Source organism: Microtus ochrogaster, chromosome 19 (assembly GCF_000317375.1).
Source record: "Microtus ochrogaster isolate Prairie Vole_2 chromosome 19, MicOch1.0, whole genome shotgun sequence".
NCBI lineage: Eukaryota > Metazoa > Chordata > Mammalia > Rodentia > Cricetidae > Microtus > Microtus ochrogaster.
In genome coordinates, this window is record NC_022021.1 from 7,829,636 (window position 1) to 7,857,367 (window position 27,732).

At 45.6% G+C, this 27,732-nt stretch overlaps 1 protein-coding gene across 1 annotated transcript in view; it reads right to left on the reverse strand.

Moving 5' to 3' along the window:
- Window positions 1-3,893: 3,893 nt before the first annotated feature.
- Serinc5 (serine incorporator 5) overlaps window positions 3,894-27,732 on the reverse strand; it is a 95,544-nt gene continuing 71,705 nt past the window's right edge. Inside the window, exons 7-12 of the mRNA XM_005356499.3 lie at window positions 26,274-26,369; window positions 23,576-23,702; window positions 14,612-14,678; window positions 11,013-11,052; window positions 10,245-10,389; window positions 3,894-7,959 (exon numbers count right to left, since the gene is read on the reverse strand). Of these exons, the coding sequence (XP_005356556.1) occupies window positions 7,812-7,959; window positions 10,245-10,389; window positions 11,013-11,052; window positions 14,612-14,678; window positions 23,576-23,702; window positions 26,274-26,369 (623 nt within the window). The 3' untranslated portion in view covers window positions 3,894-7,811. The remainder of the gene's footprint in view (window positions 7,960-10,244; window positions 10,390-11,012; window positions 11,053-14,611; window positions 14,679-23,575; window positions 23,703-26,273; window positions 26,370-27,732) is intronic.

Genomic DNA, 27,732 nt, shown 5'->3' on the forward strand with positions numbered 1-27,732 from the left:
TGAGGGCAGGCTCGTCCACACCTATGTCACCAGGGCCAGCCAGCTCTACTGTGTTACCCAGGCAAGGTGCAGGGGCCACTCTCCTGGGTGCTGCGCTGGTGAGGGGCAGGACCAGTTCTTCCGAGGGTTGCAGCCAGTGAGGGGTGGGGCCAATTCTGTGTGGGCGGTGGCTGGGGTCGGGGTACCCTCTAAGCCTTCAGTGGTAACAGGAGCCATCAGGACATCAACCCAGACCAACCCGTGAACTCCAGACATTGGTCTTTGCAGCAGCCCAGGCCCAGACATCACCATGGCCTCCGAGTGCCACATCAAATATGGCTCTCTCTACAGGACATGAACCAGTCTGTCTCTCTCGCTCTCTTTCCCATACCACAACATACATTTACCCACCATAATAGTGCCTGACTATCCTGTACCACAATGCGCTGAGTGGGCCCATGTTTTCTCCTCTGTGCCTGGGGCAAACTGCCGGTTTTTATATTTATTATGACTCTCTATTGTACTTTTTTCTTTTGGTTTTGTTTATTGAGACAAGGTCTCACTATGTAGCCTGGAACTCACTATGTAGACCAGGCTGGTCTCAAACTCATGAATCTACTTGTCTTTGCCTCCCAAGTGCAGAGATTAAAAGTAGATTCTACCACATCTGGCTTTTGGAATTTTAGATGTTTGTGTATGTTTTGCCTGTATATGTGTGTGTGTGTGTATGTGCCATGTGTGCTTTGTGTCTGCAAATGCTAGAAGTTGGTGGATCCCCTGGAACTGGAGTTAGTTACAGATAGTTGTGAGCCACCATGTGGGAGCTGGAAATTGAACTTGGGTCCTTTGCAAGAACAAGTGCTCTTAACCACTAGGCAATCTCTCCAGCCCCTATTGCATTTTTCAAATTGACTTACAAGGACATATTAGTTACTAAAGATACAGATACTCCAGGATACTATTCATCTTTTCCTGGCTTATCATAACTTTTGTGTGTTTATCTATATGTCTATATGCTAAGCACCAGCAGTTCCACCGAGCCATGTCCCTAGTCCTCAACAGGACCTAGGTCACAACACTTATGTTTCTGTGCCCTCCGGCATCTACTGCTATGCATGCCTAAGGATACCAGTCATCCCTTCCCTATCACCACATTCCATGCCATACCACCAAACAGTTCAGCCATTTCAAAAAGCCCTCCAGAGTGCCAAAGCCTCACCAGCCTTGTTTTCCACCTTCATCATTCACGAATTTTCCCTTCACCCCTCCCTGAGCACCAGAACACACCTAGGATCATCAGAGAAGCGTGAAGCATGGGAGATGTATGTCCTAGTGTGGAAGAGAAGGTGAATAAGCAAGAATATGAACAGTAGTGGGAGCTGGGTGGCTAATGGGAATGGACACCATAGACTGTTTGAATACTTAGTCCCCAGGCCTTAGAACTATTTGGGAAGACCAGGAGGTGTGGCCTTGTTGAGGAAGTGTATCACTGGGGGAGCACGTAAGAAGGTTCACAAGACTAGCTCCAGTATCAGTGTGCTCTCTCTGCCTCCTGAGTGTGGATCAAGATGTGAGCTTAATTGTTCCTGCCACCATGCCTTTGCTCCACTATCGTGGACTCTAACACTCGGACACCCTAAGTCCAATTAAGCACCCTCTCTGTGTAGCCGTGGCTGTCCTGGAACTTGCTCTGTAGACCCGGCTGGTCTTGAAACTCAGATCCACCTGCCTCTTCCTCCTGAGGGCTGCGATTAAAGGTGTGTGCCACCACTGCTAGGTGCCTTCTTCTGTAAGTTGTCTTGATCATTTCTGGGGCTTCGCTACAGCAACAGAAAAACAACTACAACAGAAGGTGATGGTTCTATGTAAACTGAGAGTGGAGGAGGGGTCCAGGAAGTCACTGGAAAGGCAACATGGGAGTGTAAGATTGGGAAGGACGGCCCACACAATCCTAGGGAGGACTCTTTCAGGAAGGGATGGCACATACATATGATGACCTTGAACAGTCAGGAAGCCAAGGGTGATGGAACAGACTGGCCATGGGGAGAGTGACAGAGGTACCGTCAGCAAGGTAACTGGAGCAAGGGCAACAGGTCGCGCAGGCTTTTACACACCCACTACAAAGGCTGGCTTCAACTTTGAATGAGACAGCAAGCCATTTAGAGAGCATGATGAACTGTTTCCCAAGGTAGCTGCTAAAGCACATGACTCGGTGTTTTACAAGATGATCTTGCTACTCTCCTTTGCTGAGAAAATACACAAAGAATATGTGGTATACATGCAGCAGAATGCTATCCAGCCTTTAACATGGACTCCTGCAATGTACACTACCTGAAAGAATTTGCAGAACCTTGGTACAGAAAATAGCGGAGGTGTAAGCATATGAATCAGGCCCTCTAAGTGCTGGGACTGTCCTCCAACCCAAGCAACCACCATCTTGGGCAGTTCAGTGGCACCCCTTGCAAAAAGATCATTTGAGCAGGGCTTGTTGACGGTCTACTCCTCGTCACAGAGGAATGGAGAGGGTCACGGGACCCCTACCTGACTATCCAGACACTCGACCCTGATTTCATGTGGCCCTGGCGTGGGGAGTAGGCTCTGCAGGTAGATGACTGAAGGAAGAGGGGGAAGGAGCACCTATACATCACCATACCCCTTACATCACCACTTCCAATGCTCTCTGAAGCCTAATAGTTTCCCTAGAGTGAGCTTTGACAGGATCATGCCTGTGTGTGGCTGGGACCTTAGGAGAAGGGAAAGGGGTTATGATCTTCAGAGAAGGGATTTTAGTAATAGCAAGATAGAGTGAGACAGGGTGGCTGGAGCTGGAATTCAGTGCTGCTGCACCCGCCTACCCTGCATCAGGCCGTGTTCAACCTCTAGCACCTGAAACACAAGCCACAAGCAAGGTAAACAAGCTGGAATTCAGTGCTGCTGCACCTGCCTACCCTGCATGAGGCCGTGTTCAACCTCCAGCACCTGAAACACAAGCCACAAGCAAGGTAAACAAGCTGAAATTCAGTGTTACTGTACCTGCCTACCCTGCATGAGGCCCTGTGTTCAACCTCCAGCACCTGAAACACAAGCCACAAGCAAGGTAAACTCAGAAACAGATCGTAAAGCTGTGGTTACCAAGGACTTTGGGATCATGTTAGAGAACTCAGAATTTCACCTAAGAATAAGAAGTCCAAGAAAAATGTTGTAAAACATGGTGCCTGCGCTTAACAGTGTATTTAAAATTGCTACAAGGGGGAAATATATGTGTCCTTACCATAAGAAAGAAGTAATACATGTTAATTAGCTTCCTTTAGCAGGTCTATGCTGTGCAACAATCTTGGCACACTGTAAATATGCATTACTCACACTGGTTAATAAAGAACTGACTGGTCTATATCTGGACAGGAAGAGACTGGGTGGGAGAGCCAGACTAGGAGGATGCTGGGAAGAAGGGTGGAGTCTGAGGAGTCCTGAGCAAGATGAAGAAGAAGCAGATGTACATGCTGTACTGAGAAAAGGTACTGCCACGTGGTAGAACACAGATAAAATGTGGGTTAATTTAAGTTGTAAGAGCTAGTTAGTAAGAAGTCTAAGCTATCGGCTGAACACATAATTAATATTAAGTCTCTGTGTGGTTGTTTGGGAGATGCTGGTGGGACAGAGAAACTCCATCTACAATTCTATTTGTAGTTCAAGGCCTTAAATTGGATACCATAAATAATCCACTTCATTTGTTAAGTATAAACTATCCGTATAGTTGCCAAGTTTGATCCTTGATTGACAAACCCTGCCACAGGCTAACTGGAGGCTTTAGTCATGTGTCTAATAGAAAGAAAACAAACAACATGGTTTTCAGGTTTAAATTTTATTAAAGTATAGAGTTAACAAGTTTGAGTTGTTGTTTTTTTTTTTTTTTTTTTTTTTTTTTACATAGGAAAAGGCCAGTCAATTTCAGGTAGTACATAGAAAAATTAGCATCAAAAAAAAAAAAAAAACAGGTACAAATCCATAATTGGCGTTGTGGCGAAAAACAGCAATTTTAAAAGGTAGCAAAATCTAACCATGTCAGAAACCTTATAAACCAACAGTAGACTTACCATACAAATTACATTCAAACTCCAATATAGAAAAAAAGTAACCACAAAATTTGGCTACAGCTAATTGTTTCCAAAAAATCTTTTTAAAAAATTAACAGATATGACTATAAAAGTTTTTGTACTTTTTCTTTGTAAAGTAAAAAAAATGTTTAAATCTTTAATAAATGAAGACAAAATGATCCTCTTAAAATTTTTATAAATAGCTCTCAAGACATATATTACTCATCTGCTGTAATCTTTCTTTACCTGAGAGAGTTTCCCAGGAGCCTTTCTCCCAAAGGATTACCTTAAAGAGTTCTTCCATCATTTTGCTCACGTGAATGTGGTTACACTTATGCAGAAGTCTTTTTGGGCAAATGCATTCCTGATTTACCTGCCCTTCCCCAACTAAAACAAAATCAAATACATCTCTTTGGTAAAAGTCAAGCATCCTGGCCTTTCAAAATAACTGTCTCTGAATGATTCACTGATGGACAACATAAGAAGAGCAAGCTAAAGACTTCGAGATCAGCTCTCCTGTCTGCTGATGTTACCACGACACTAGAGAGCCCATCTCTCTAAGAAATGAAAATGTTTACTAGTTAAGTTACACCAAAAAACCCCTTCAGATTCTAGGCCCAGGTGCCAACCTCATCTCCGATGAAGGAGGAGGGCCCAGCATCCTTTCTGGGCATTCAGTCTCATCTCTTGAGTATACGTGGTAGGCATTGGTATTCATGCCGGTACACCAAAACAAGATCCTGTTTAGAAAGACAACAGAAAAAGAAAAGCCCAGCAAGTTTAAATATAGGCTCTGGAGCTCCCTTCCAGAGAAACGTGAAGCACCAATGATGGGCATCTGGCAAAACTTAAATAAATCCATCATCTGAAAAAGGCAGAAGGTGACAGTTTGGGAAGGGGGCAATTAACACTACAGTGACGTCATCTGTGAAACTGAAAACATTGCCGTCATGTGGAAACTCCTGCTGGCCATTCCTTATGGGAATCAGAACCCCAAAGTCTCAATACCCCACACTCCCTCCAACTCCTTCCCCACCACAGTTACCCAGATATAAAACTTCCCCAAACCTCTGGAAAACAACTCATCCGCTGACTTCCCAAGAAGCCTGGAGCAGCTACCCAGCAGTACAAAAGCTTGACTTGGCAATGATTGGCAGGCTTTCCAGGGGTGAACACGGGGACAGTCTCTAGTCTCCAACCAGGCGTCATGTCTAAGCAAGACTGCCAGGAGAATCCCCTCCTGGCTTAAGTGTTCTACTCATAGGAACAAGAGGGAGGGAACACTACAGTGTCTAGCGCTCTGCTGCCAGGTCTGCCACAGTAGAGGGTCAGATCCGCAGCTGCCAGGCATGGAGTTTTATGGTCCTGTGAGCGTGGCAAGAAACAAAGAGCTACTACCTTTAAAAGTTACTGGTGGATAAGGCAAGGTAACACTGCCGTTGTTAATTTGAAGCAATTGGCACACTTTCCAGTTTCTCAAGTGCAAAAAGCTTTAACAGGGGCCTTAAACCCACACATGGACTACCACCTGAGTAGTTTCTGATCATGAGTGTCGACTTGCCATTTTGAGACAGGGTCTAGCTGGCCTAGGACTCACTGCTGAGATTAAAGGTTTAATTCTTAACATCTATCTTACTAGGAAGCCCACAAAACTCAAACGTAGCCATCTCACTTCTGACCATCAGCCGAACCCTAGCAACTGAGAGTAAAGATGGGCGTGGCCAACCCTTCTCGTGGGAGACCTAGCTTCTGAAGGGGAGGGCACACATACACCCCACCACCACTTGGGCAGCTGGAAAATAAGTGGGACCTGGCCGGCTGACGGAGAAGCCACAGGGAGCTGCCGCTGGCACTGTCCTGTGTCTCCCTGAGCTATTCTCTGCAGAGGAAAGGGGCCTGACCCGGACAAGGACCAGCCCAGGAGTGTGTGGCTTTGTCAGCTTGACCTTGATCCACTATGAGGGCCAATTCAAAACTCAGACCCGGCTGGCAGACTCAACAGAGAAGATAGATCTTAGCAGGAGGAAAATATTACTGCTCCATCCCTACCTCAGTTCCCCTCTGCTTCTTCTCACAGGATGGGTCCCCTTCAGGCTGTTACCATGGAGCTGGCTCACACTGCCCACTTTCTGAACCAGTCCCCGTTGATGGGGCTCCCATTCCCATGAGATTCACTAGATTTGTTTAGAGTTAGTGTGTAGCTATATTGTTTGTGATTTTCAAGTGTATTTAAACTGCTGATCTTAAAGAGTCCTTGACCTATACAAGGAATTAGGATGACGTTTACAAACAAGGAAGGCATCCTTATTTGTGTGCCTTTTAAGACTAGATCTCAAACACCGTCAACCAGGCAAGTTCTTCAGCGAACCCTCCCCTGTTATTTTCCCCTGGCCTTTAGTAAATGGACACAGGAGTGAGGAGAAACAAGAATCCACATTTCGGCACATGGGAACCAGGCTTAGGTGGATCCCAATTCTGCCTGACTTGTTCAGATAGGCACAGAAAAGAACAGCTAGGCTGAGCCCTTCTGAGAGGTCTAGAGAGTATCTCTACTCCACACGAAAGCAGAAAGCCTCCACCAGTGTCTTCGACAGACTTGGCACTGGGGAATCTCCTAGACTATGAACATCAGCACTGAAAATGCATACTTGTGAGCACTACTTTCCAAGAGTGAATCTGAGAAATGCCTATGGATGGAATCCTCGGAGATGCCCTCAGCCACCTACCTCTGCATCTTAGTCCAGTTCCTCACTTCCACAGCCTGTCTAGCTCTGCCTGGTCAGCTCTGCTGAAGCTCCTCACCCCAGCCCTTCTACTTCAAGGAAGCCATGATGCTAGCACTGGGGCACACTGCAAGTGAGGAAGGCCTGGTGGTAGAGGAGGATGGGTGGGGGCTTCCCGTAACACTCTGAGAAGGGTGTGACAAGCTGCAGCCAAGAAGCAGTGTTTCTGTTAAGATCCTTAAAGCATTCCTGTTAATAACAAGTAAGAGCTGAAATTCTCTGCTGCTCAGACAAAGAAAATAACATTGACTATAATCACATGAACACCACCATAAATAAGAGCCAGTTATTGCAGACTCAGACTGGGTAGGCATAAAATGGTGGAGAATCCAATGGAGGTGAGATCAACTTGTGCTTTTCACATTATTACAAAGATTACCCCGAAAAGAATGAAGAACCTCTGCCAAGGGCAGAGGGGAAAGGCCCTAACTCCCAGCATCAGGACCTCACAGGAAAATGCTGCGGCAGGGACACAGGGTCGTAGTCTGAGGGTGGAGGACCTTCCTCTTGTCCTCTACAAACAGGGAGCCGTGAGGGCTTCAGGAGGCAAACGTGAGTGACAGAGGTCAAGACCCACCTGAGGGCTAGGGCCTCAGGGGTTTTGTTTTTGCTTCTTTATACCAAGTATGAGAATGACAGGCAATACAAGGCCATTTTCATCCCTGTGATGGATGCTGTATCCCGAGTTCCGTTCTGGTTAAAACACAAGAAAAACAGGGACAGAACTTTAGCTACCACATAGGGGACAGCATAAAGAACTAACTGCACCTATCGGCTTGGCTGAAGATTTCAATTCCGGCAGGTCAGACTGCACACTGAGGAGCTGACTGGGCGACTTTGCTTGTTTTTGAGAGTGTTGTCAGACCCGGGGAAGGTAACCAGAGAGCATCAGCCTTTCCCAGGGCATCAGCTGCTGCTCACATCCCCTGCTGAGCCGAGGGGCACTTGGGCATCCTCACACCGAGAACTGCCTGGAGGGACAGCAAAGAGGGGCCACCAGGGTCCACAGGTAGAGTATCACACACATCCAGCAGGAGGCCATCTTGACCCAGAAGGTGGACCAGCTCCCAGTGAAGAAGGTCTCAATGGTGGCATTTTCATAACTGTTGAGGAAAGGGCACAGGTGTGGTGAGAGCGGAAGAGAGTTCCTCTGCTAGGCACTTCCTGCCCCAAGCAGCCGCCAACTATCTTAGCAATTAATGGGGTTGTAACTCATATACATTTTAAATGTATCATTTGATGACTTTTCAAAGACTCACAGGCTTGTAGAGTCATTGCTACAATCAGTTTGAGAACATCGCCATCTCCCCAGACATCCTGTATCCCTTAGCTGCCCCCCCATTCCCACTGTCCCCCATTCCCTGCATTCGTTAACTATTTCCTGTCGGTAGGATTTGCCCTAAGTCAATTCATGTAAATGCAGTCATGTGGTCTCTTATAATTGGCTTTTTAAACACAGCAGGATTGTTTCCAAAGTTCTTGGTGTTGTACCATGTATCAGCACTGACTGAGTCCTTATCTGAGATGCCTCGGACCAGATTTTAGAGTTTTTCACCCTGAGACATTTACATGGATGTTATCAGTTGAGCAAGTGCAAAATTGGAAATAGGAACCCTCCCATGTCATGTTAGATTTGAGAAGATATTGGATTTCTGGATTGGGGATACTCAACTGTATGTCACTCTTTTTATTGATACACAGTATTTCATTGTTTGAGAATAGCACACTGTTATCTCATCAGATATGGGCATTTCAGCTATCCCAGACCCCCAGACCTCTGTGTTGCTATGAATTACTATGACACGAGCATTTGCCTATAATTTTTTGGTGTTTTTTCCTTTTTGTCTTAGATCTTAGGAGGGAAATGGCTGGATTATACTATAATCTTTGTTGAACCTGCAAAGAACTGCCAAAGTATTTTTCAAACTATTGCCAAACTGTATTTTCAAATGTGGCTTCTGTTGTAGGACATTTGCACACTGTGAAGATGTATTGTGGTGGTTGGCTTACTGAAGAGCTGAATGGACAACAGCTAGGCAGGAAGAGGGTACTCAGGACTTCTGGGGACAGAGAGGACTCTGGGAAGGAGAGAGGCGGGGACAAGCCAGTGAGACTCTGAAGAAGTCAGACATATGGTACAGAGCAGAGGTAACAAAGATTAATAAAGACAGATCAATCTGAGTTATAAAAACTAGTTAGTGTGGCCGGGTGGTGGTGGCGCACGCCTTTAATCCCAGCACTCGGGAGGCAGAGGCAGGCGGATCTCTGTGAGTTCGAGACCAGCCTGGTCTACAAGAGCTAGTTCCAGGACAGGAACGAAAAGCTACGGAGAAACCCTGTCTCGAAAAAAATCCAAAAAAAAAAAAAAAAAAAAAAAAAAACAACCAAAAAACTAGTTAGTGACAAGCCTAAGCTACAGGGCAAACTTTCATAATTAATAGTAAGTCTCCATGTCTTTATTTGGGGGCAGGCAATTTAAAGATAGCCCCACAAGAAAGCTTGCTACAGGCTTCATTTTACATTCCGAGCAAGATGGAAGGAGAGCTCTGGTTTCTCCCTAGCTTCTCCTTTCTCAGATGCTCCAAGTCAAAAATTCTTCCAGGAGTTTTCAAATGATCACTCAGAAACATCAAAGGCCACCCCGCCCTCAGCAGAATGTCCTCCAGGAAGTGTTTTCTTACCCTAGGTTCTAGACTGTGACTCCTGGTCCACGGAATCCCACTCCCCATACCCACCACTACCTGACACAGTGCACGAGTTTGGGTCACGGTCTGTCTCCTGCTAGAATATACTCTCTGGTGTTTACATCAGTACGGCACACGAGAGCCACACAACACCTATTAACAAACACAGGGATGCAAGCGGAAGCCTGAGTCTGTACAAAAAGCATAAATCTCCATGTAGGAATCAGATCCATTAGGCATGGGCAAATTAAAAACTGGAAATAATAAAACATACGTATTTTGAAGTAGGAAACACCCCACTATATTAATCTTTCTTAAGACAACCTTTCATCTGTTACCACTAGGGTTCTCCAGACTCGCCAAGTGGAATTAGCCTTTCCCGTCTTGTGTGCTTTCTTTCCCAGTACAGAGATGGGACTCAAGGCTCTGCCTCTGAGCACCCCCAGCACCTGCCACTTATCAACTGCAGTGAGCAGCGGGTGCAGGAAAGGTGCTGTTCCACCAGGAAGAACGGTGAGCTATCAGTTACAAAGGCTGTGGGCGCAGTGAGCGCTGGACAAGAGCTGGACTCCACACTTTGAGAACCACACTGAAGTTGGGGTTCGTTTCTTTGGTTTTGTTTTGTTGCTTCTCAGACAACTATTTGACTCGACAGATACATTTACTCTGAGCTTGGCTTTAAGGCATTCAAATGGGACACTCACTGGAACCAGCTGGTCAAGGTCATCATCACGTAGAGGGAAGCCAGCAAGAAGACAAAGTGAAAATAGGAGTAGCTGTAGACGGTGCCTTTCTTCTCATCATAGATGACCCGGGGGCCCTCCTTGACATTCTGCTGCTCTTCAGTATCTGCAGATGACAAAGGGTGTCAAGGGCAGCGGTGAGCCCTAGGGGGAGCACTATAGCAGCTCCTGCTTGTACCTTTCCGTCCTAGGTGCTGCTAAGTGGAAACAGTACAAACTCCACCTGTACCTCCGTCACCCTAGGAAATTCCTTGACTAGACAAAGTCGGCAAATACGTTAATTTAGTAAGGCAGAAGAGAGAGCTCTTAAAGACATAGAGACTATTAGAAGCTTAGCAGGAGGGTAACCCATGCGCTTTCAAGCCCCCAGGACTTTCCCTTCTATGAAGAAAAGCAAGTAGATGAAAAGAAATGGTACCCAAAGGAGGTGTAGGGACCTCTTGATATTTTCTTATCATTCCTTTAAAAACAGTACACATATTGTACTTTTTTCTAACTCTTACTTAAATTAGACATGAACCAGAATCCACAGCAATTTCCCTGCCAGCTGCCAACAAAACCAAACGCAGCGGCCCTTGAGGAAGATGTAAGAAGTATATAAGCAGTGAACCAGCTTTGGATGAAGTGTGGTTTAGGTACCAACATAGTGCCCGAATTGCAGATGCTTACAGAGAGAAATCCCGGTCTGCAAGGCTACGGTCAGGCATAGACGAGAAATGCCGCACTTACCCTCTCCATCTGGGCCGAAGCAAAAACAGCACCGGGCTACCTGTGAGAACAAAGGCAATGGAGTCAGACGCCTGTGTTGGTGTCCTAGCACCGAAGGCTGCCCACATGGCAAAGCGGCTATCAGAAGCACATGCTGGCATCTCAAAAGGTTTGGCTAAGTATCTGTCCCAAGATACACTGGGTACAGTAAGAGGGAATACCTTCCTGGGCATGGGGATGTCCTAGCTAGGCACCCCGGGAGCAAAGCCTGTGTACCAGCTCCTTTAGGCATAGCTTCTGCTGCAGAACTGCTTTGTCCTGTAGCAGCCCTTTCTGGGCATCCTCCGTGGAAGGACTGATCATGGAAGGCAAATAAAGGCCCAGCTAACAGGCCAGCTAGGACTCTGGGGCACCATATATGTTTGGGAACATGCCCTGGGGCTAATCCAGCTTATACTGCCCTTTAACTTAATCTAGACTCTGTCTAATTCTGTCACCTTCCTCTCCCTTCCTCTCTTCTACATGTGCTGACCCCTCATAAATTACCCACTTGAGCCACTCTGCCTCAGTTTCTACTTCTGGGTGGCTGAAACAAGCAGCAAACAAGCTGAGGACCTTACTTGTCTCACACTTCCTAGTGGCTCATTCTGCTGCTACCCATCAATTCCGCTCCTGCCTAGGGGCTGGGACTGGGATCCCAGCTGAGGATGCTGAAAAGGGGCAGGTGAAACAGGAAGCCAGCAATCTAGTTTCATGACAGAGCTGGGATACATGCAGAATGGAGACCTTGGGATCTGTGATTCACAACAACAGCTGGCATGTGGTATTCAGGGGGCCGAAGCTAAAGAGTGTAGCATGGGAACTGGAGAAAGCTGCGGAGCAGGGGTGCTGCTGCTCCTGACCTAGCACCCAGGAGGCAGAAGAATCCCAAGTTCAAGGCTGGCTTGAGCAATGTAGTGAACTCTAGGCTAGCCTGGGTGTCACAGCAGATTCAAACCAGCTTGGGCTACACAGCAAGATCCAGACCAGCCTGTGTTATGTAGTGAAATAATTTTTTTTTATAAAAATAGAAACAAAACAATAAAAATAAACAGATCAGACTGCTGAGCTGACTGCAGACACAAATAGCTGGGACACTAGCTTTTTTAGAACAATTTGAATTTTATATCCTTTTTCTTACTTGTTCAGAACAAGAAGCTCAAAGAAAATAAAATGAAATTATCTAAGCTTTATTACATAAACACAGAGAGACTGATAAACAGAGTAAGAAGCACAGAACATGCCAAGACTGCCTGAGAAGCCAGGGCCCTCGCTGTTTCTAGTGGAAGACAGCTGAACTACAGAAACCAGAGCTTCAGCCTTTCATAACCCCTGTTCCCACTCAAGGTCAAGCACTTGCCCTTGCTCCTTCAACTCCACAAGACTTGGACCGTGTGAGGTGGTCTACAATTCAACAACAGCAGTGGGCTCACTTTAGTCATGCTGAGGTCCTGTTTCTCTTGAAGCTTAAGTTACCACAGAAAATACCAGCTCGGATTTTCGAAGGTATATCCCAGGCAACTCTACGTGGGATCATGAGCCCACCTGCTCAGAGGCAAATGGTGGGCAGCTTCCCTCTCAAAGGAAAAGAACAACATTCTCTCTTAAACCTAACCTGGGACTTGCTGCTGTTTGAGTTTGAACCGTATACAATGGGGACATTGAAACCATAATATCCAACCCTCAGCAGGTGGCCACCCAGTCAGTGTGAGAACAAAGGAACAAAGGCTTCCGGAGGACATTCTGCTCTGTAAGGGAGAGCAGTGACCTATTCAACCCAGCACAGTCTTCTCCTGTGAGTGACAGAAAGCGCTGGTGAATGACACTGGCAGAGTAACAAGCCCTCATTATGGCTCCCTATCTCCAGGTCAGGTGCTGGAAGGGGCATCCCAGACAGCCAGCTGCAGAGCAAAGTGCCCAGTAAATGCTATTCAAACGGAGCCAGTGGCCAGAAGCCAGGCAAGGCCAGCAGCAGGGACCAGGGACAGCAGCTGTGCTCCTACGCAATGTGCTGTCAAGAACATTTACCCCGGGGCCACATCCTGAAAAATGGAAATCTCCTTTCTGTAAAAAGCAAAGGACAGCCCCTCACTGGGCTTTTGTGAGGACTTAAATGACACACGGAAAGCTCAGAACAGCACCTGGCCAGTGCTAAACAGCTTAGCCAATCACTGGGTGCCAGGTCCTTACCAATCCTGGGGTCAGGGCTGTCTTGTCTTAACTACCCTGCAAGTTTGAGTCTTCTGACTATGGTTTATGGTTCATCAAGAGCTCCAGATAAAGCTCTTGAAAAGGAAATAACAGGGCTTTGTTGACTGATGGTCTGCTGCTGGCTCCGGACTCCCGTCCACGTGCTGTGAATGGCCTCATTGGTGTGTTTACAGTTCTGAGGTCTTGTGAAGGCACTGGCGCACAACTGAGGTGTCAGTGTCTGCAGGGCACGTGCAGTTCTCTCCCTGTCTTCTCTGTCTTCCTACAGAGCTGCACGGCTATGCTCTCTACGGAGAATACCGATGGGTGTCAGACAGGTGAGCGGTTTAAAACAAAAAGAACATCTGTATCCTGTTACAGCCGAAGAGAGTAAACAAGGAGGATCTGAAAAGCTTCTGCTTAGACCGGTGGTGGGTGCCAGGGTAACAGGCAAGAGGCCAACACTGGTGATGGAAAATTTAAGAATTCTTTCATAATACACAGGACAATAGTGCTTTTTCTATACAAAAATCTTATTCTTCTTCAGACCGAAAATAGAACCATAAATGCCACAAAAAAAAAAAACCTAAAAAAACACCAGCACAATGCAAAGTAAAAATGAGTTTTCTTACTGGCTATAGAAAGCATAACAAGGGCAGGTCCCATGACCTGCAGTAGATGGTCAACACAAAGCAAATTCAGTGGTATCTTTGGAGATGTGCTAGCTCATAATGCTTTGCTTGGGCATTTTCTACCTTGCTTGTCTTTTGCTTAACTGTTATGGTTTCTGATTTTATGTTTGTATGGGTTTAATGTGTGTGTGTCTGTTTGAACACACATGTGTGTGCATGTGTGTCTCTGAGTATGTGTATATGTATGTGTACATGTGCCTGTGTGTGTGTCTCTCTGAGTATGTGTTTAAGTGTTTCTTGTGCTTCTTCTATTTCCCCTTTTTGCTTAGTTTTGTTTTGCTTTGCTTTTCAATTGGCCTGTTGTTTTCTAAGGAGAGAGAGGAAGAAGAATGGAGTTGGATGGATGGGGGTGGGCTCTGGGAAGAGACAAGGGAGGAGAAACCATGGACAGAATAAACTGTACAAAAAAAATTATTTTTTGCTCTTGAGTTTGGTTGATTTTTGTTTGGTTGGTTGGTTGGTTTTGGTTTTTCGAGAGAGGGTTTCTCTGTGTATCCATGGCTGTCCTGGACCTTGATTAGTAGACCAGCCTGGACTAAACCTCAAGAGTCCTCTGCCTCCTGAGTGCTAGTATTAAAGGTAAACACCACCACTGCCTGACAAAATTGATTTAAAAAAAAAAAAAAAGACACTAGCGCACGAAGGTTGTCCTGCGAAAGGGATCTGAGCTGGAGCAGGGGAAGGGAGGGAGGAACTTACTTCCAGTTCAGGAGCTCCGTATCGCCTCTGCAGAGCATCCGAGCTCGACCTCGTGGTTGATGTCAAACTAGGAAGAGAAGTCAGAGAGCACAGTGAGAAGCTGTCATGTGGAACGGAGGGGGCGCTGCCTGGCTGAGGCTTACTGTGCGCCACAGCTCTGGTGCCCCCTTGTCTCCATCTGGGGGTTTAACTTTGCGTAAAGCTATCTGGGGGGCAAGGGTATGTCTGAAAAGGATGTGCTGAGCATGAGTGGGTCTTCCTCCCTCGCTCTTACTTCCTAAATAGTGATATCTTACATAATTTACACTGTGTCAGACATGCCGTCTAGAGACAAACTAACATATGAAGGATGTATGCAGATCTTTCGTAAAAATAATACTTACACCATGTTATATGCAAGGAACCTGATTTGGTATCTGGGGGAGGAGGGCACTCCTGGAACCAACCCCGCACCAGACACTGAGGGAGGAACACAAGCTACTGTGATATTCCATTTGTTATCCAAGCTTGTTGGCTGATTCTACAATGATCTTTTTATGTCCACAGTATTAGATCATTTCATCCAGACACAAGTTTGCTGATATCTCTGGTCTTCTATCTTGGTATTCAGCACAGGTCCTGCTGCTCCTTGCTTAAGTGCTAGAATCACTTTGTAATTTCACCTCTCTCTCTCTCTGTTGAGTGTGAGTCTTACTTAGAGATCACAGTTACGGGAGGACCCAGAGGAGGCGAGAGAAAAGCAAAGGGCAGCAGAGCGATACTTTCCCTCTGAAGTTTGTTAGAGGAATTACTGACCTGTATTTTTATTTTTGCTTTTTTCCCCCTTTAAATCCAGGCGATGCAGCTCAGTTAGCAGAGTGCTTGCATAGCATGCTCAAATTTGTGGGTTCAGTTCCCAGCACCACATAAACTGGGTGAGATCATACAGACCTGTAACCCCAGACTTGAGGGAGTGGCTTGAAGATCTGGCATTCAATTCAAGGTCATCCTTGACCTCACAGTGAATCTGAGAGCAGACAGTAGACCCTGCCGCCAAACGTTCCCGTCCTTCCCTCCACATGAAGAGAAAATGATATGTAGGACTGACTTGCAAAGGTAAAACTATCCACGTGTCCTCCCAGAAGAGCATGGAAGCACTTTACACAAACCAAGCCGCTCAGCATCTATTTCGATAATTCCTGAAGGCCCTGAGTGCTGTATGCGGCAAACCCTGTTCTGAGTGCTAGGGGCTCCTCCATGAGAATGGAGCCACCCTGCCTCACACAGAACCAAGCTTACAAGGACACAGAGGGTGACTGCCGCTGCTCAGGAAGCTAGGCGGCTCCTAGGAGACAGGCAGGAATCAAGATTCATGTCCCCAAACCAACCTCAGGAGGTGGCAGGGGCTTGTGTGTTTGCTCTCGGTCTCTTGCCCGAGGAGAACAGAGATCAATGAACTGCGGAGAAGCAATAGACCCCTAGCAAAGAGGTCCCCTGGGACCCAGACCCTAACCCTCCATGCCTCCACTCTACTTCCTGACTCAAGACAAACCTTCCCAGTGCACTTCCGACTGCTGCATGCCAAGTATGCTTTAGTACAGCAGAAGTTTTGGCAGGGAAACGCAAATTTTAATTTTAGTGTGACATCAGTATCTCAAGTTGTCAACTGAAAACTAAAGAGTCTTTGGAGCATTGTAATAAATACTTCATTTTTTAAATTATTTGGAATAAATGTTTCAGAAAGACAAAACTTTTGATTCAAGGACCTTTGCCACCTCATTCGCCCTCAGATAGCACTAAACCAGGAAAGGCTTGACTTCTCTGTCTAAAACTCCTTACACCCAGACCAGCCCTAGGGACCGTGTCTTCCTATATGCAGACAAGATACAGCTGCAGTATGAACCTTTTCCACAAAACGCTTGAAAATTGCCAGGCTGTGGTGGCACATGCCTTTAATCCTGGTATTTGGGAGGCAGAGGCAGGCAGATCTCTGTGAGTTTGAGGTCAGCCTGGTCTACAGAGTGAGTTCCAGCACAGCCAGGCCTGTTACACAGAGAAATCCTGGCTCAACAAACAACAAAATCAAAACCAAACTTCTTGAAAATTAATGAAAACAATGGTTATGCAAGCTCTTAAAGCCTAGAATATTCTCTCTCTCCCTCCCCTTCCAGTCTGTGTGTGATGTGTGTGTCGCTGTGTGCATGTGAAGGTCACAGGACATCTTGGGTGTAAGTCCTTATCCGTCACACTTTGAGACAAGGTCTCATGTTGTTCCAGGTCTCTTGTTGAGCTTCTAGAAATTCTCCCATCTTCCCCCACTCCCCATCTCATTGGAGAAGCACTGGGGTTATAGACACACGCTGCGTCTGGCTTTAGGAAGTTGAACTCAGGTAGCTATCTCCCCAGCCAATTAATTTTATTTCTTTATTTTGAGGCACAGTCTTACTCACAATGCAGCCCGTGCTGGTTTGAAACCACCCTGGAGCTTATAGACATCCTCCTGCCGCAACCTCTTGAGTGATGGGAACACAGATGCCAACCACTCTACCCTGGAACAAGGGTAGAAAGATGGACAGCAGGACCGAGTGATGTGATTTTTCGCCACTGAGAGAATAGCTAAGGCAGCATAGCTTGTCCAGGGTCTCTGGATCCCATCCACAAAAACCCAAGTTCCTTATAATCATTGACACAATCACCAAAATACTGCCTTCCTTCCCTCCTCACGAGAAGCCATTGCAATACTCCAAACTCTGCCATATTGTCAGAACAGCGTACAGTGCGCATGCCTCCTGAGTACCTGCTCCAATTCATGCCGGAGAGTGCCGAGGTTCCGTGGGTCCCAGAAAATCCCAGACTTTACTATTAGAGACCCCAGAGCTCTACTCACCCTAGGAAACTGACAAGCCGGCCAAGGACACGCCCCAGGCCTCTGCCCGGACTCTGGGTGACAAGCCTATGACGTTCTCATGGTGCTGCAATCACTGATTCGTGGCTACCAAAGACTAGCATTCCGTGGAAGCCAGGGAAGGCTACCCCATGCTCCTGGTGCATAGCCATGAAGAGTTCTGGCTAGCTGCTGAGGCAGTGGCAGGATTTCGGAAATTAAAAAGCAAACCACGACCATTCCTTCCTTCTTAAATCAGAGTGGCGGGCCCAGAACAAACAGAAATAACACTCCTCTGCAATTTGCCATTTTTCTCAGCTGAAGTCAGCCTTCTTTACCAGAACATCATACCAGCCTTCTTCCACATGGTGTGCTGGGCTGCTGTGAACAACCTGGAAGTTGCTTAGCTTTCCCACTTTTATATTCAGTGGGCATTTTCCTAGATGGCTTAAATACTAACGGATTATTTTTTTTTCTCTTAAGCATAACTAACATGAGAATAACTAAGGACAACTTTACAACACTAATGCTTCCTAATAGTCTAACTGTGCAGGTCACCCAGCTCAGGACCCACTTTAGCAATACCATCTCAGGCCATCGCTGGGGTGGTTTCTGTCACATCCATAGAAAGCAACTATAACAGAAAGTGTACCAAAAGAGTGGGCTATTGCTGTGACAAACCTGACCATGTTTTTCCTAGGGATGGTGGTGAAGCATTTGGAACTTTGGGCTGGAAAGGCCATTAGTTCTCAAAGCTTAGCTGATTAAGATGAGAGGGCTCAGCCCATTGTGGGTGGTGCCATCCTGGGCAACTGGGTCTGGGTGGTACAAGACAGTAGGCTGAGCAAGTCATGAAGATCAAGTCCGTAAGCAGCGTTAGTCCACGGTCTCTGTTTCGGTTTCTGCCTCCAGGAACCTTCCTTGAGTTCCTGCCCTTTATGGTGGATTATAAGCTGTAGGTAAAATAAACCCCTTTCTCCATGCATTTGGTCACTGTCTTAAGTTATGGCTTCCATGCTGTGATAAAACACCACAACCAAAAGCAACTTCAAGAGTTTACTTGAAGGGTTTACTTTGGCTTACAGTTCCTCATCACAGTACACTCAGACAGGGCAGGAGCCTGCAGGCAACAGCACATGCAGAGGCCACGGAGGGCGGCTGCTTGCTGCCTCGTTCTTGGCTTGCTCATTTGCCTACGCAGAGGTGGTTCTGCCCACAGTAAGCTGGGCCCTCCAATATCATTATCAATAAGAAAATGCACCACAGGCTCGCCCCAGGCCAGTCTGGTGGGGACATTTTCTCAGTTGAGGTTCCTCTCCTCAGATGACTCTCCATCTAGCCAGCATGGTCATATTATCTATTAACAGTAATAGAAAGCAAGCCAGAACATTCGGAAACCAGGAGCCAAAATATATCTTTCCTCTCTCACGATTTTTTTGGTCAGGTGTTTTGTCGTGGTGATAAAAAAAGTAGTATCTATCTATCTATCTATCTATCTATCTATCTATCTATCTATCTATCTATCTATCTATCTATTATATAACTATCAATCTCTCCACATAATCTAGCAAAGGAGGCTCAAGCCAATGGCTCGTAAAGCTGAGGCAGAGTTGCAGATGATACTCCATTCTTTAAGCGTACAAAGGACTCCGGGATCCTCCCCAGGCTGAGAACTTTAGCTGAACATAACAAAACAGCATTCTGAATATGAAGACCAAGGATGACATTAAGGACTTTCCAGTTGTGTCCAGTGGAAGCTGGACTTTGTCACACATTTCAGGAGAGGGTGGGAAGGCTGTACTAACCGAGCAAACTCGGAGGGAACCCTGGCAAAAAGGCCATGGTGACAGTCATCCTGGAGTCCTGGCTGGGGTGATTCTCCACACAGGTAACTCCTTGGCACCAGGCAGAGACTCTAGAGAGAACATGGCCCATGAAGCAAGGTTTGGACAAGACAACATAGAGCAAATTCTCAGGAAGAGCCTGGCAGTAGGACCTGGGAAGACACAGCGCCTAAGAAAGTATTTGGCAGTGAAACAAGGATCCCCAGAGACCACAGACGACGTAAGCAGGCCATAATTTCTAAGACCAAAATGTAACCTCAGACAATCCTGGGTCTTACACTGAGCACTTCTTTAATTTCTTCTTTCTTTTCTTTTAATCTGCACACTACCTAGTGTTCTAGCCTATATAATTTCCACCAAGAATTTAACTATCCCTATAATCATGTTCAAATAACAGCTTCTATCCAGACAGTGTGGCCTCAATGAGAGCATCCTCCAAACCCCCATGCTTCATCAGTGTAAACTCTGGAAACAGTTGAAAACTCCCAATGGCACTGGTGCCTTCCCTTAGCATCATGGCCTTTCTTCAAGGCCCTGTGAAGTCTGAGTTCAGTCCCCTTGACCTAGAAGCTAACCCATTTGTTTATAGCATCCTACAAAGTGACTCCTAGTGCTGCAGTGGTGACTACAGCAAGCATCTGATCTCCAGACCTACAGGAAACTGAGCCAACTGCTGAGAGTGTTCACACAGTGCCGAGTGTGAAGGAAGCATCCCCTGCATGCTGCTGCGCTGTGTCTTCATTCCAGGCCCCTATAGCTCTGCGGTTTAATTACCAGCACTAATACCAACGTTTGCTGCTGGCATTTAAACAGGATAAATAGCAGCTGTCAGCTTTGAAAACTGACATCTTTGGGGAATGTCAAACTACCCTCTGCCACCTCCACTGTGACGGCTCAATTCTCAGAGACTCTCTAGCTCAAAAATGATCTTCCTGGTTTTTCTTGTTGCTACAGTGCTAGGGAATAAATCTAGGATTTATACATATGGAACGGCAGGCAGATTCACTTCCACTCAAGCCCCAAATGAAAAGTGATGGGGGCAGTTTCAAACCCAGATCCTTGCAAAGGCTGAGAGTTAAGAAGTAATATGCTATGTCGTGGGGCCATTACACCCTCATGGGAAATGGACTTGAATCCATCTTATTGGTGTGTGTTTGTGTGTGTGTGTGTGTGTGTGTCTATGTTTATACAAATGTTTCTGCCACTGAGCCATACTCCCAGTACTAAAAGTGACTTAAAAAAAAACAACAACTGGGTTTTGCTAAATTGCTGAGGTTAGCCTCAAACTTGTAATCCTCCTGTCTCAGCCTCCCATATTAGCTGGGATTACAGTCACACACCAACATACCCAGTTGTAAAAGTGAGTCTTTACAACTGGAGAAGCAGGGGGAAATTTTCATACTGTGAGTCACCAACTGTCATCTATGCAGTGTGCCCAGGAGGACTCTGCTCTTTCCACGGATGGTAAAGCAAAGCTACGCCTCTGGGCTAGCCTAGGAACAATCACTTCCCCACCCCAGCTTTATTAGACACTGACTAACCTTCAAAAAACACAGTATTTTATTCTGTTAAGTACCCTTACAATTCCTTCTGATAATATCAAAACAGATAAAAAGAAATCTATTTCACTACAGATAAACACAAACTGAAACAACAAAGAACTAAAATAAAAGAAAACACTTGTCTCTAATGCTACTACGACCACAGGTTTCATCTGACTCTTCCTGTAAGTTTCTGGTTTTTTTTAATTTGTTTTATTTTTAAATATTTATGAGTATGAGTGTTTTACCTGCAATTATGTCTGTGCACCACATGTGTACCTGGTGGCCAGAGTGGAAAGTGCATCTGAACTGGAACTAGGGTCCGAGGAGACTGTAAGCTGTCATGTGTGCTGGGAACTAAACCTGTCTGCTCGGCAAGAGCATCAAGTGCGCTTAACCACCGAGACTCTCCTGGGAATGTTTATAAACACAACTGGACTTGATAATTTGTAAAAGAGAATGAGTTATAAGCAGTTTAGTAACCTACTTCTCTCTTGACCTACCAATATTCTTGAGATTTTTGTTCATTTTTTATTAAATGTGTCTGAATGTTTTGCACCCATGTCTCTCTGTACAGCATGTGTGTGCAATGCCCTAGAGCCCAGGACGTCAGATCCCCTAGAGCTGGAGTTACTACAGCTGTTAGCTGTCAAGTTATTGAATGGAAGAGCTCTGGAGGAACAGTCCATGTGAACCTGCTGGCCACCACACCAGCCCTGCTCACCAACACTCACACACTGGCCACCACATCAGCCCTGCTCACCCACACTCACACACACTGGCCACCACACCAGCCCTGCTCACCAACACTCTCACACACTGGCCACCACACCAGCCCTGCTCACCAACACTCACACGTTGGCCATCACACCAGCCCTGCTCACCAGCACTCTCACACACTGGCCACCACACCAGCCCTGCTCACCAACACTCTCACACGCTGGCCACCACACCAACCCTGCTCACCAACACTCTCACACGCTGGCTTTCTTTCTGCTGCTTGCTGTGATAAACACCATAACATAAAGCAACTTGGGGAGAAAAGGGTTTATTTCATCTTACACTCTGACATCAGAGCCCATCACTGAGGGAAGGCAGGACCAGAATTCAAGGCAGGAGCTGCAGCAGAGACCATGAAGGATGGCTGCTGACTAGCTCCTCACGGCTCGCTCAGCCTGCTTTCTAAAACAACCGCCTACACAGAGGTGGGATCACCTCCAGAGGGCAGGACACTCCCACATCAATCCTTAATCAAGAAAATGCACCCAGGCTTTCCCAGAGGCCAAACCAACGGGTCTCATTTTCTCAGTTAAAGCTCTTTTCCCCAGATTACTCTGGCTTTGACAAACAACTAGCCAGTACACAGCCAGTAGGAAAAGTGGTTGCATCAGGTATGGGCTCACCAGGAATGTAAAAAGACTTGTATCCCCTCGTTGTTTAATTTTGTATATGTCTGTGTGTACATGTAAAGACCAGCACATCCTGGGTACTTTACTCTTTGAGGCAGGGTCCCTCACTGAACCTGGAGCTCACTGACTGGACTGCCTGGCCAGCAAGTTGGGATCCATCTGCCCACATTCCCAGCACCAGGCTAGCAGTGTGGGTCATGACCTGGAGATGCGAATGTGAACTTAGGTCCTCGTGCTTGCGTGTCCTTCCCTTTATTGACCGGGCCACCTCCCCAGCCTCAGCCCCCTCTGTTTCAGTGTAGCAGGCACTAGGGAGACAACGGATGGAAGCAAATGTCAGAAGGCTCCCTCAGACATAAGGAAAAGACTGTCGCGTAGCACAGGCAGATTGCGGGTCAGCGCTGGTTAGAGAACCATCGCTTTGACTACATGGCATACATCCAAGCATTTCCTGGCTGGTCACAGTTCTGAGCAAACACATTCTGCAGTGTGCAGATCCTTGCTGGCCGCTTCCTCTCAGAGGATCTGTAGAGAGCGTGTCAATGTACTCAGACATTTTCTTCACCCGTGCTGTCACCACCAGGATTGTTCAGTTTCAGAAAGAGGAAAATTATAATGTGCCCATGACAAGCTGAGTTTCTTACATACGGAAACCAAACACAAAACATGCTGAAGTAAAACCTCACTCTGAAAGGCTCCCACGGAAAGGAAGCTGCATTACTAGTGAAGTGCATACCCAGAATAGGTAACCAACCACTTACTTCTGTTCTTGACCTTTCTCTCCAGCAACCTCTCAAGTGTTTTCACAGTAGAGGCTCCTTGGCAAGGGATGGGAGACACCCTGCCTCCATTACATGTTTCTCACAGACCCTGGGACATGCTGCCTGGCCAGCTTCAGAGCATTGATGGTCTCAGTACAGGAGAGGAGGGACACTTCTGTCTTTACTCGACCATGCATAGAACAACCAGGCTTTCTCTCCACCGATGATAAAATGCTATTTCCCTTGGATCAGAGCTTTGCCAGAATATTCTGGCATATACTATGTTTTTGTCTTCCTCACTATGTGTTTTACTCTTCAAGGATGCCACACCAACTAATCTTCAGTCATCTTTTAAACAAAGCATTGGTTCTATTTAATTTGCCCCGTATAATGTAGTAAAGCATACACAGATTTCACGTAGGAGGCTTCACAGCAACAGCGCTCTGTCACTTGTGGCTATTTCTCTCTTATGGACAGGGGCTGAAACAACTTTTTCTCTGTAACGTTAAAGCCTGTAAGCAGAACTTCAGTAGCCCTAGACCTTACCATGAATACGCGATGCACACAATCAAAAGAAAGGTGCCCAGCCAGGTCACCATGTTTTCATCTCTGCGCAGGTCTTGGCCAAAGTCAGGCACACATATGGTGATATTCTTCCCATGTTCATCTTGAACTTGAAAATACAAAGCAAGCACAGTCGTCACATTAGGAAGGTCTACTGTAGCCTACAACGTTCACCTGGGAAGATGCGGATTGCTCTTGACTCCTCTCAATACTGAGACCTTCACTCTGGGGCTTCCACTCTTCCCTCTGATTCTGCACGACTGCACTTTTGCTAGTTCAGAACACTGCTCTCCCACATCTGCGCACATGTGAACAACCTGCACCCTCCGTGTTCCAGTTATGTGTTCAAGGATGTGATGACTCAGGAGTCAGTCACCCTTGCTCTTTTCCTATTTCAAGCAGAAAACAGTAAAAGTGAAGCCAGATCCATTAAAAAATATTATTATGCTTTCTTTTCAACTGGATCCATAGGCTCTAAAGAAAGGGCTAGAGCACAGGCCTCCTGGCGTGAAACCCACTTAGAGACAGGGTCATGGGTGCCTGAAACTGGGGCTCCTAAGCCAGAGAAGACAGGTTACTACAGTTGGCAAGGGACACAGCCTCTTTCAGACTGTGACCTAGGTAGTCTAAAAGTTTAAAGAAATAAATCTGGATATAAATGGCTGGATATAAATGCTCCTATAATATCCCTCACAGTTGCAATTGGCATTGTTTTAAAACACTGAGCTTCAATTATAAATATCCAGCTAGATCTGATTGTCAACTTGACCCCAAAAGAGAAAAGTATATAAATCATTCTGCAAACACATATTCTAAACGGGAATTATCACTGGAGTTCACCTCAAAAGAGTAAATATAACTGTGTTGGCTGTGGTTTTTTAAAACCCTTGATTTTGGAGGCCAATGGGGGGAATGATTTTTGTGAGATTGGACAAAGTTTGACATTTGTATTCAGGTACTACTATTTAAAAAGTGTTTTACTGTTTAGGGAAAATATTTGCTATTTAAAAAGCCACTGTGAACAAAACCTCCATTAAGTTAAAACCAGAGACTAATACATAAGCAATCAGAAAAGGAAGTTTTAAGACCCCAGTCAGGATTGAGCTTTTTTGTGTACAATTAAACTCAGGATAAGCTATACTTACTATAAGACCTCCAATTACTATTTCCTACCATCACTATGAAGACAAGACCCGAGCTGAGCATGGTGGCATGTGCCTATAATTCCAGCACTTGAGAGGCTGAGGCAGGAAAAGAGCAAGCTCAAGGCCGGCCTGAGCTATGTAGTGAGTTCCATGTCAACTTGATTTTATAGTAAGGCCTTCTCTCAAAACAAACAAGACAGATAAGTGCCTGTAACTAAATAATTATATTTGTTTTCTAAATTTAGCAACTATTTTCTATCCAATTAAGACTAAATTTACTTGATTTATAGAAAATCAAATATACCTAAACATTCACACATTCATGCATCTGTATGTATATGCATATGTATATATGTGTATATGTATACTTATGTATGACAAGTGATAGATAAAAATATAATGAGCTAGAAAATTGATACAAAAATTTTGTTCATAAGGTTGGGGGCTCATAATATTATATTAGAATATAATACTACTTATGGAAGTTAAAATCTTACTTTTGGCACATGCAAGTTGGTCCCAACACTTGGGAGGCAAGACAGGTGGATTTCTGTGGATTTGAGGCCAGCCTGGTCTACAGAGGGAGTTCTAGGTCCACCAGGATTATGTAACCTGCCTTTAAAAGCTTTCAAAATAACCATTGTAACCACTTTTCGCTAGTAACAGGTAACACCCCACAGAACTTGCTGTGTGTCAGCCACTGTTTTGAGTAATGCACACATCTGAACATTTTCACTGAGCTCTTAAAACCACACATTGAACAGCGCCCCAACAGTCACGCTCCTTGCTCTGTGTTCTGTTGTCTCTGTAAAGGAATGTTGTCTAGGACAGACTTTGAGCTTCCCTGCCAGCCAGAGACAGATCCAGGTCCAAACTGTGGTTTTTGGCTCCCTCACCTTCACGCTTTGTCCACCCCCTCTCACTGTCAGAGAATAACCTCCTGACATGGGAAAAATTAATAACTAAAAAAAAATCGAAACGAAGCAAAACAAAACAAAAGACAACAGAATAAAATGAAGTGGTTCTTGACAAAGCAGAACAACAGAATGCAGAGGAGGCCCAAACACAGCTGGGAAGGTGAGCTGCTGATCTCTGGTCATGTCTTTTCTGTACAGCAGGAAGACTCAAAAGATGCTGGGGGGTTGGAGAGGGGCTCAGTGGTTATCGACCTGGTGGCTCCTGTTCCCATGCCAAGTGCCTCACAGTGGCCTGAAATTTAGCTTCAGGGATCACATGTCCCCTTCTGGGATCCTGAAGCATCTGCACTCACACATGCATGCGCATATGTACACACATGTGTTTGTATACACACACACGTGCACGAGCGCACGCGCGCGCACACACACACACACACACACAACTGAAAACCAAAATTTTTAAGAGCAAAAATTTCGTTTTTGCAGTTATTGGCTTTATTTCATTAAAAAGCCTAGATGATCTTGCTTCCTTGACTTATAGACTCCTCAATAGCTCAGGCTCTAGGGAAATGAAGACACGTGTACCATCGGCACACACTCCTGAACAATGTTCCTTACCTTGCTCTTCAGGCTTGCTGGTCAGTGCTGAGAAAGTGAGGTATGTGACATAGCAGCTTATCAGCCCCGACTGCAACAGCCCGGAGTGTGGCTGTCCTGGAACAAGACACAGACGAAGACAGGCTTGAAGGCCCAGCAACAAGATACTGGACCTTAAACAGGTTCCCTTCCTCACCGATGAAGCTCCTTAAACTTGTACACCCACCTTTACCAGCGAAAAGAAGAATCTAATGATGTGTTTGTCTCAGAAAAAAATTAAAATTGGGTGAGAATATGCCTACTGATATACTATTATTTTAAAAACATCAACCTCTCCATAAACAATGCTTTAAAACCTGTAGCTATGCAATACAATGCCCAGACCTGTGGAGGTTTAATTGTATGTATGTATGCATGTATGTATGTATACATAGGATGGATGGATGGATGGATGGATGGATGGATGGATGGAGGCACGGAAGGATGGAAGGATGGAGGCACGCAGGCGCACAAGTGCCATAGCAGGTGGGGAGGTGAGGAGGTCAGAGGACAACTTGCAGGAGTCGGTTCTCTTCTTCTACCTTGTGGGTTCAGGGATTAAATTCAGGTTCTCAGACTTAGGAGGAAATGTTGTCACCCGCTGAACCATCTCTCAGGCCCCCTCCCCCTGAAGTTTATAACAGTTCATAGATCACAAGATCAAAAGAAAATCAGCATCACTGTTTGGCTTAGCATGATAGACAGACAAATTTCACAGGTGTACAAGGGTTAGACAATCCACGAAGCACAATCACTTAGCTGTTGAGAAAACAACAAAACAAAACGACGGAATACTCTTGGCTACACTAAGTACAAGGCCTAGTCTAGGCTAAAAAATAAAAGCTATGGGAAGTGGCATTCACTGGAAGAGGAACTTTTAAAGTTACAATATTTAAGTTACAACTTAGTATTGGAATCATTTAGGGTAACTACAGAATCTGCTGACACATGACCTCTCCTCGCTGAAAATTCCAACCATCTACTAACATGAAAGGATTCAGGCTTCCTTCTCGTTAAAATTCCTTCTTAAATTACTGTTATTCAATTATAATTATCAACAGAAGTACTGTAATAGGCTCTCACAATATTGCTTTTTGGAATAAGACATCCTTAGAACTAATGTGTTAAGCAAAATATTTCAAAATGCTCTGCCTGTTTCAGAAGGTAGCACTGAGCCCAAAGGAACTTTTAGCCAGATTACTGATAGTTTGCTTCAGGAACTCTTTACTGCTCAGTTGCAGATATTGGGAGGATAATCACCTCAATTTCTGTAATGCAGTAGAAAACTTAGTACAGATAATATCTTAGTCTTGTTATAATCATTTGCTACTACTCAGCTGCTTCCTCTTTCCTTGAAGGGGATGAGTTTCCCTAGCCCAGGCTAGCCTCCAACACCCTATGCAGTAAAGGCTGGCTTTAAATTTCTTTTTTTTTTTTTTTT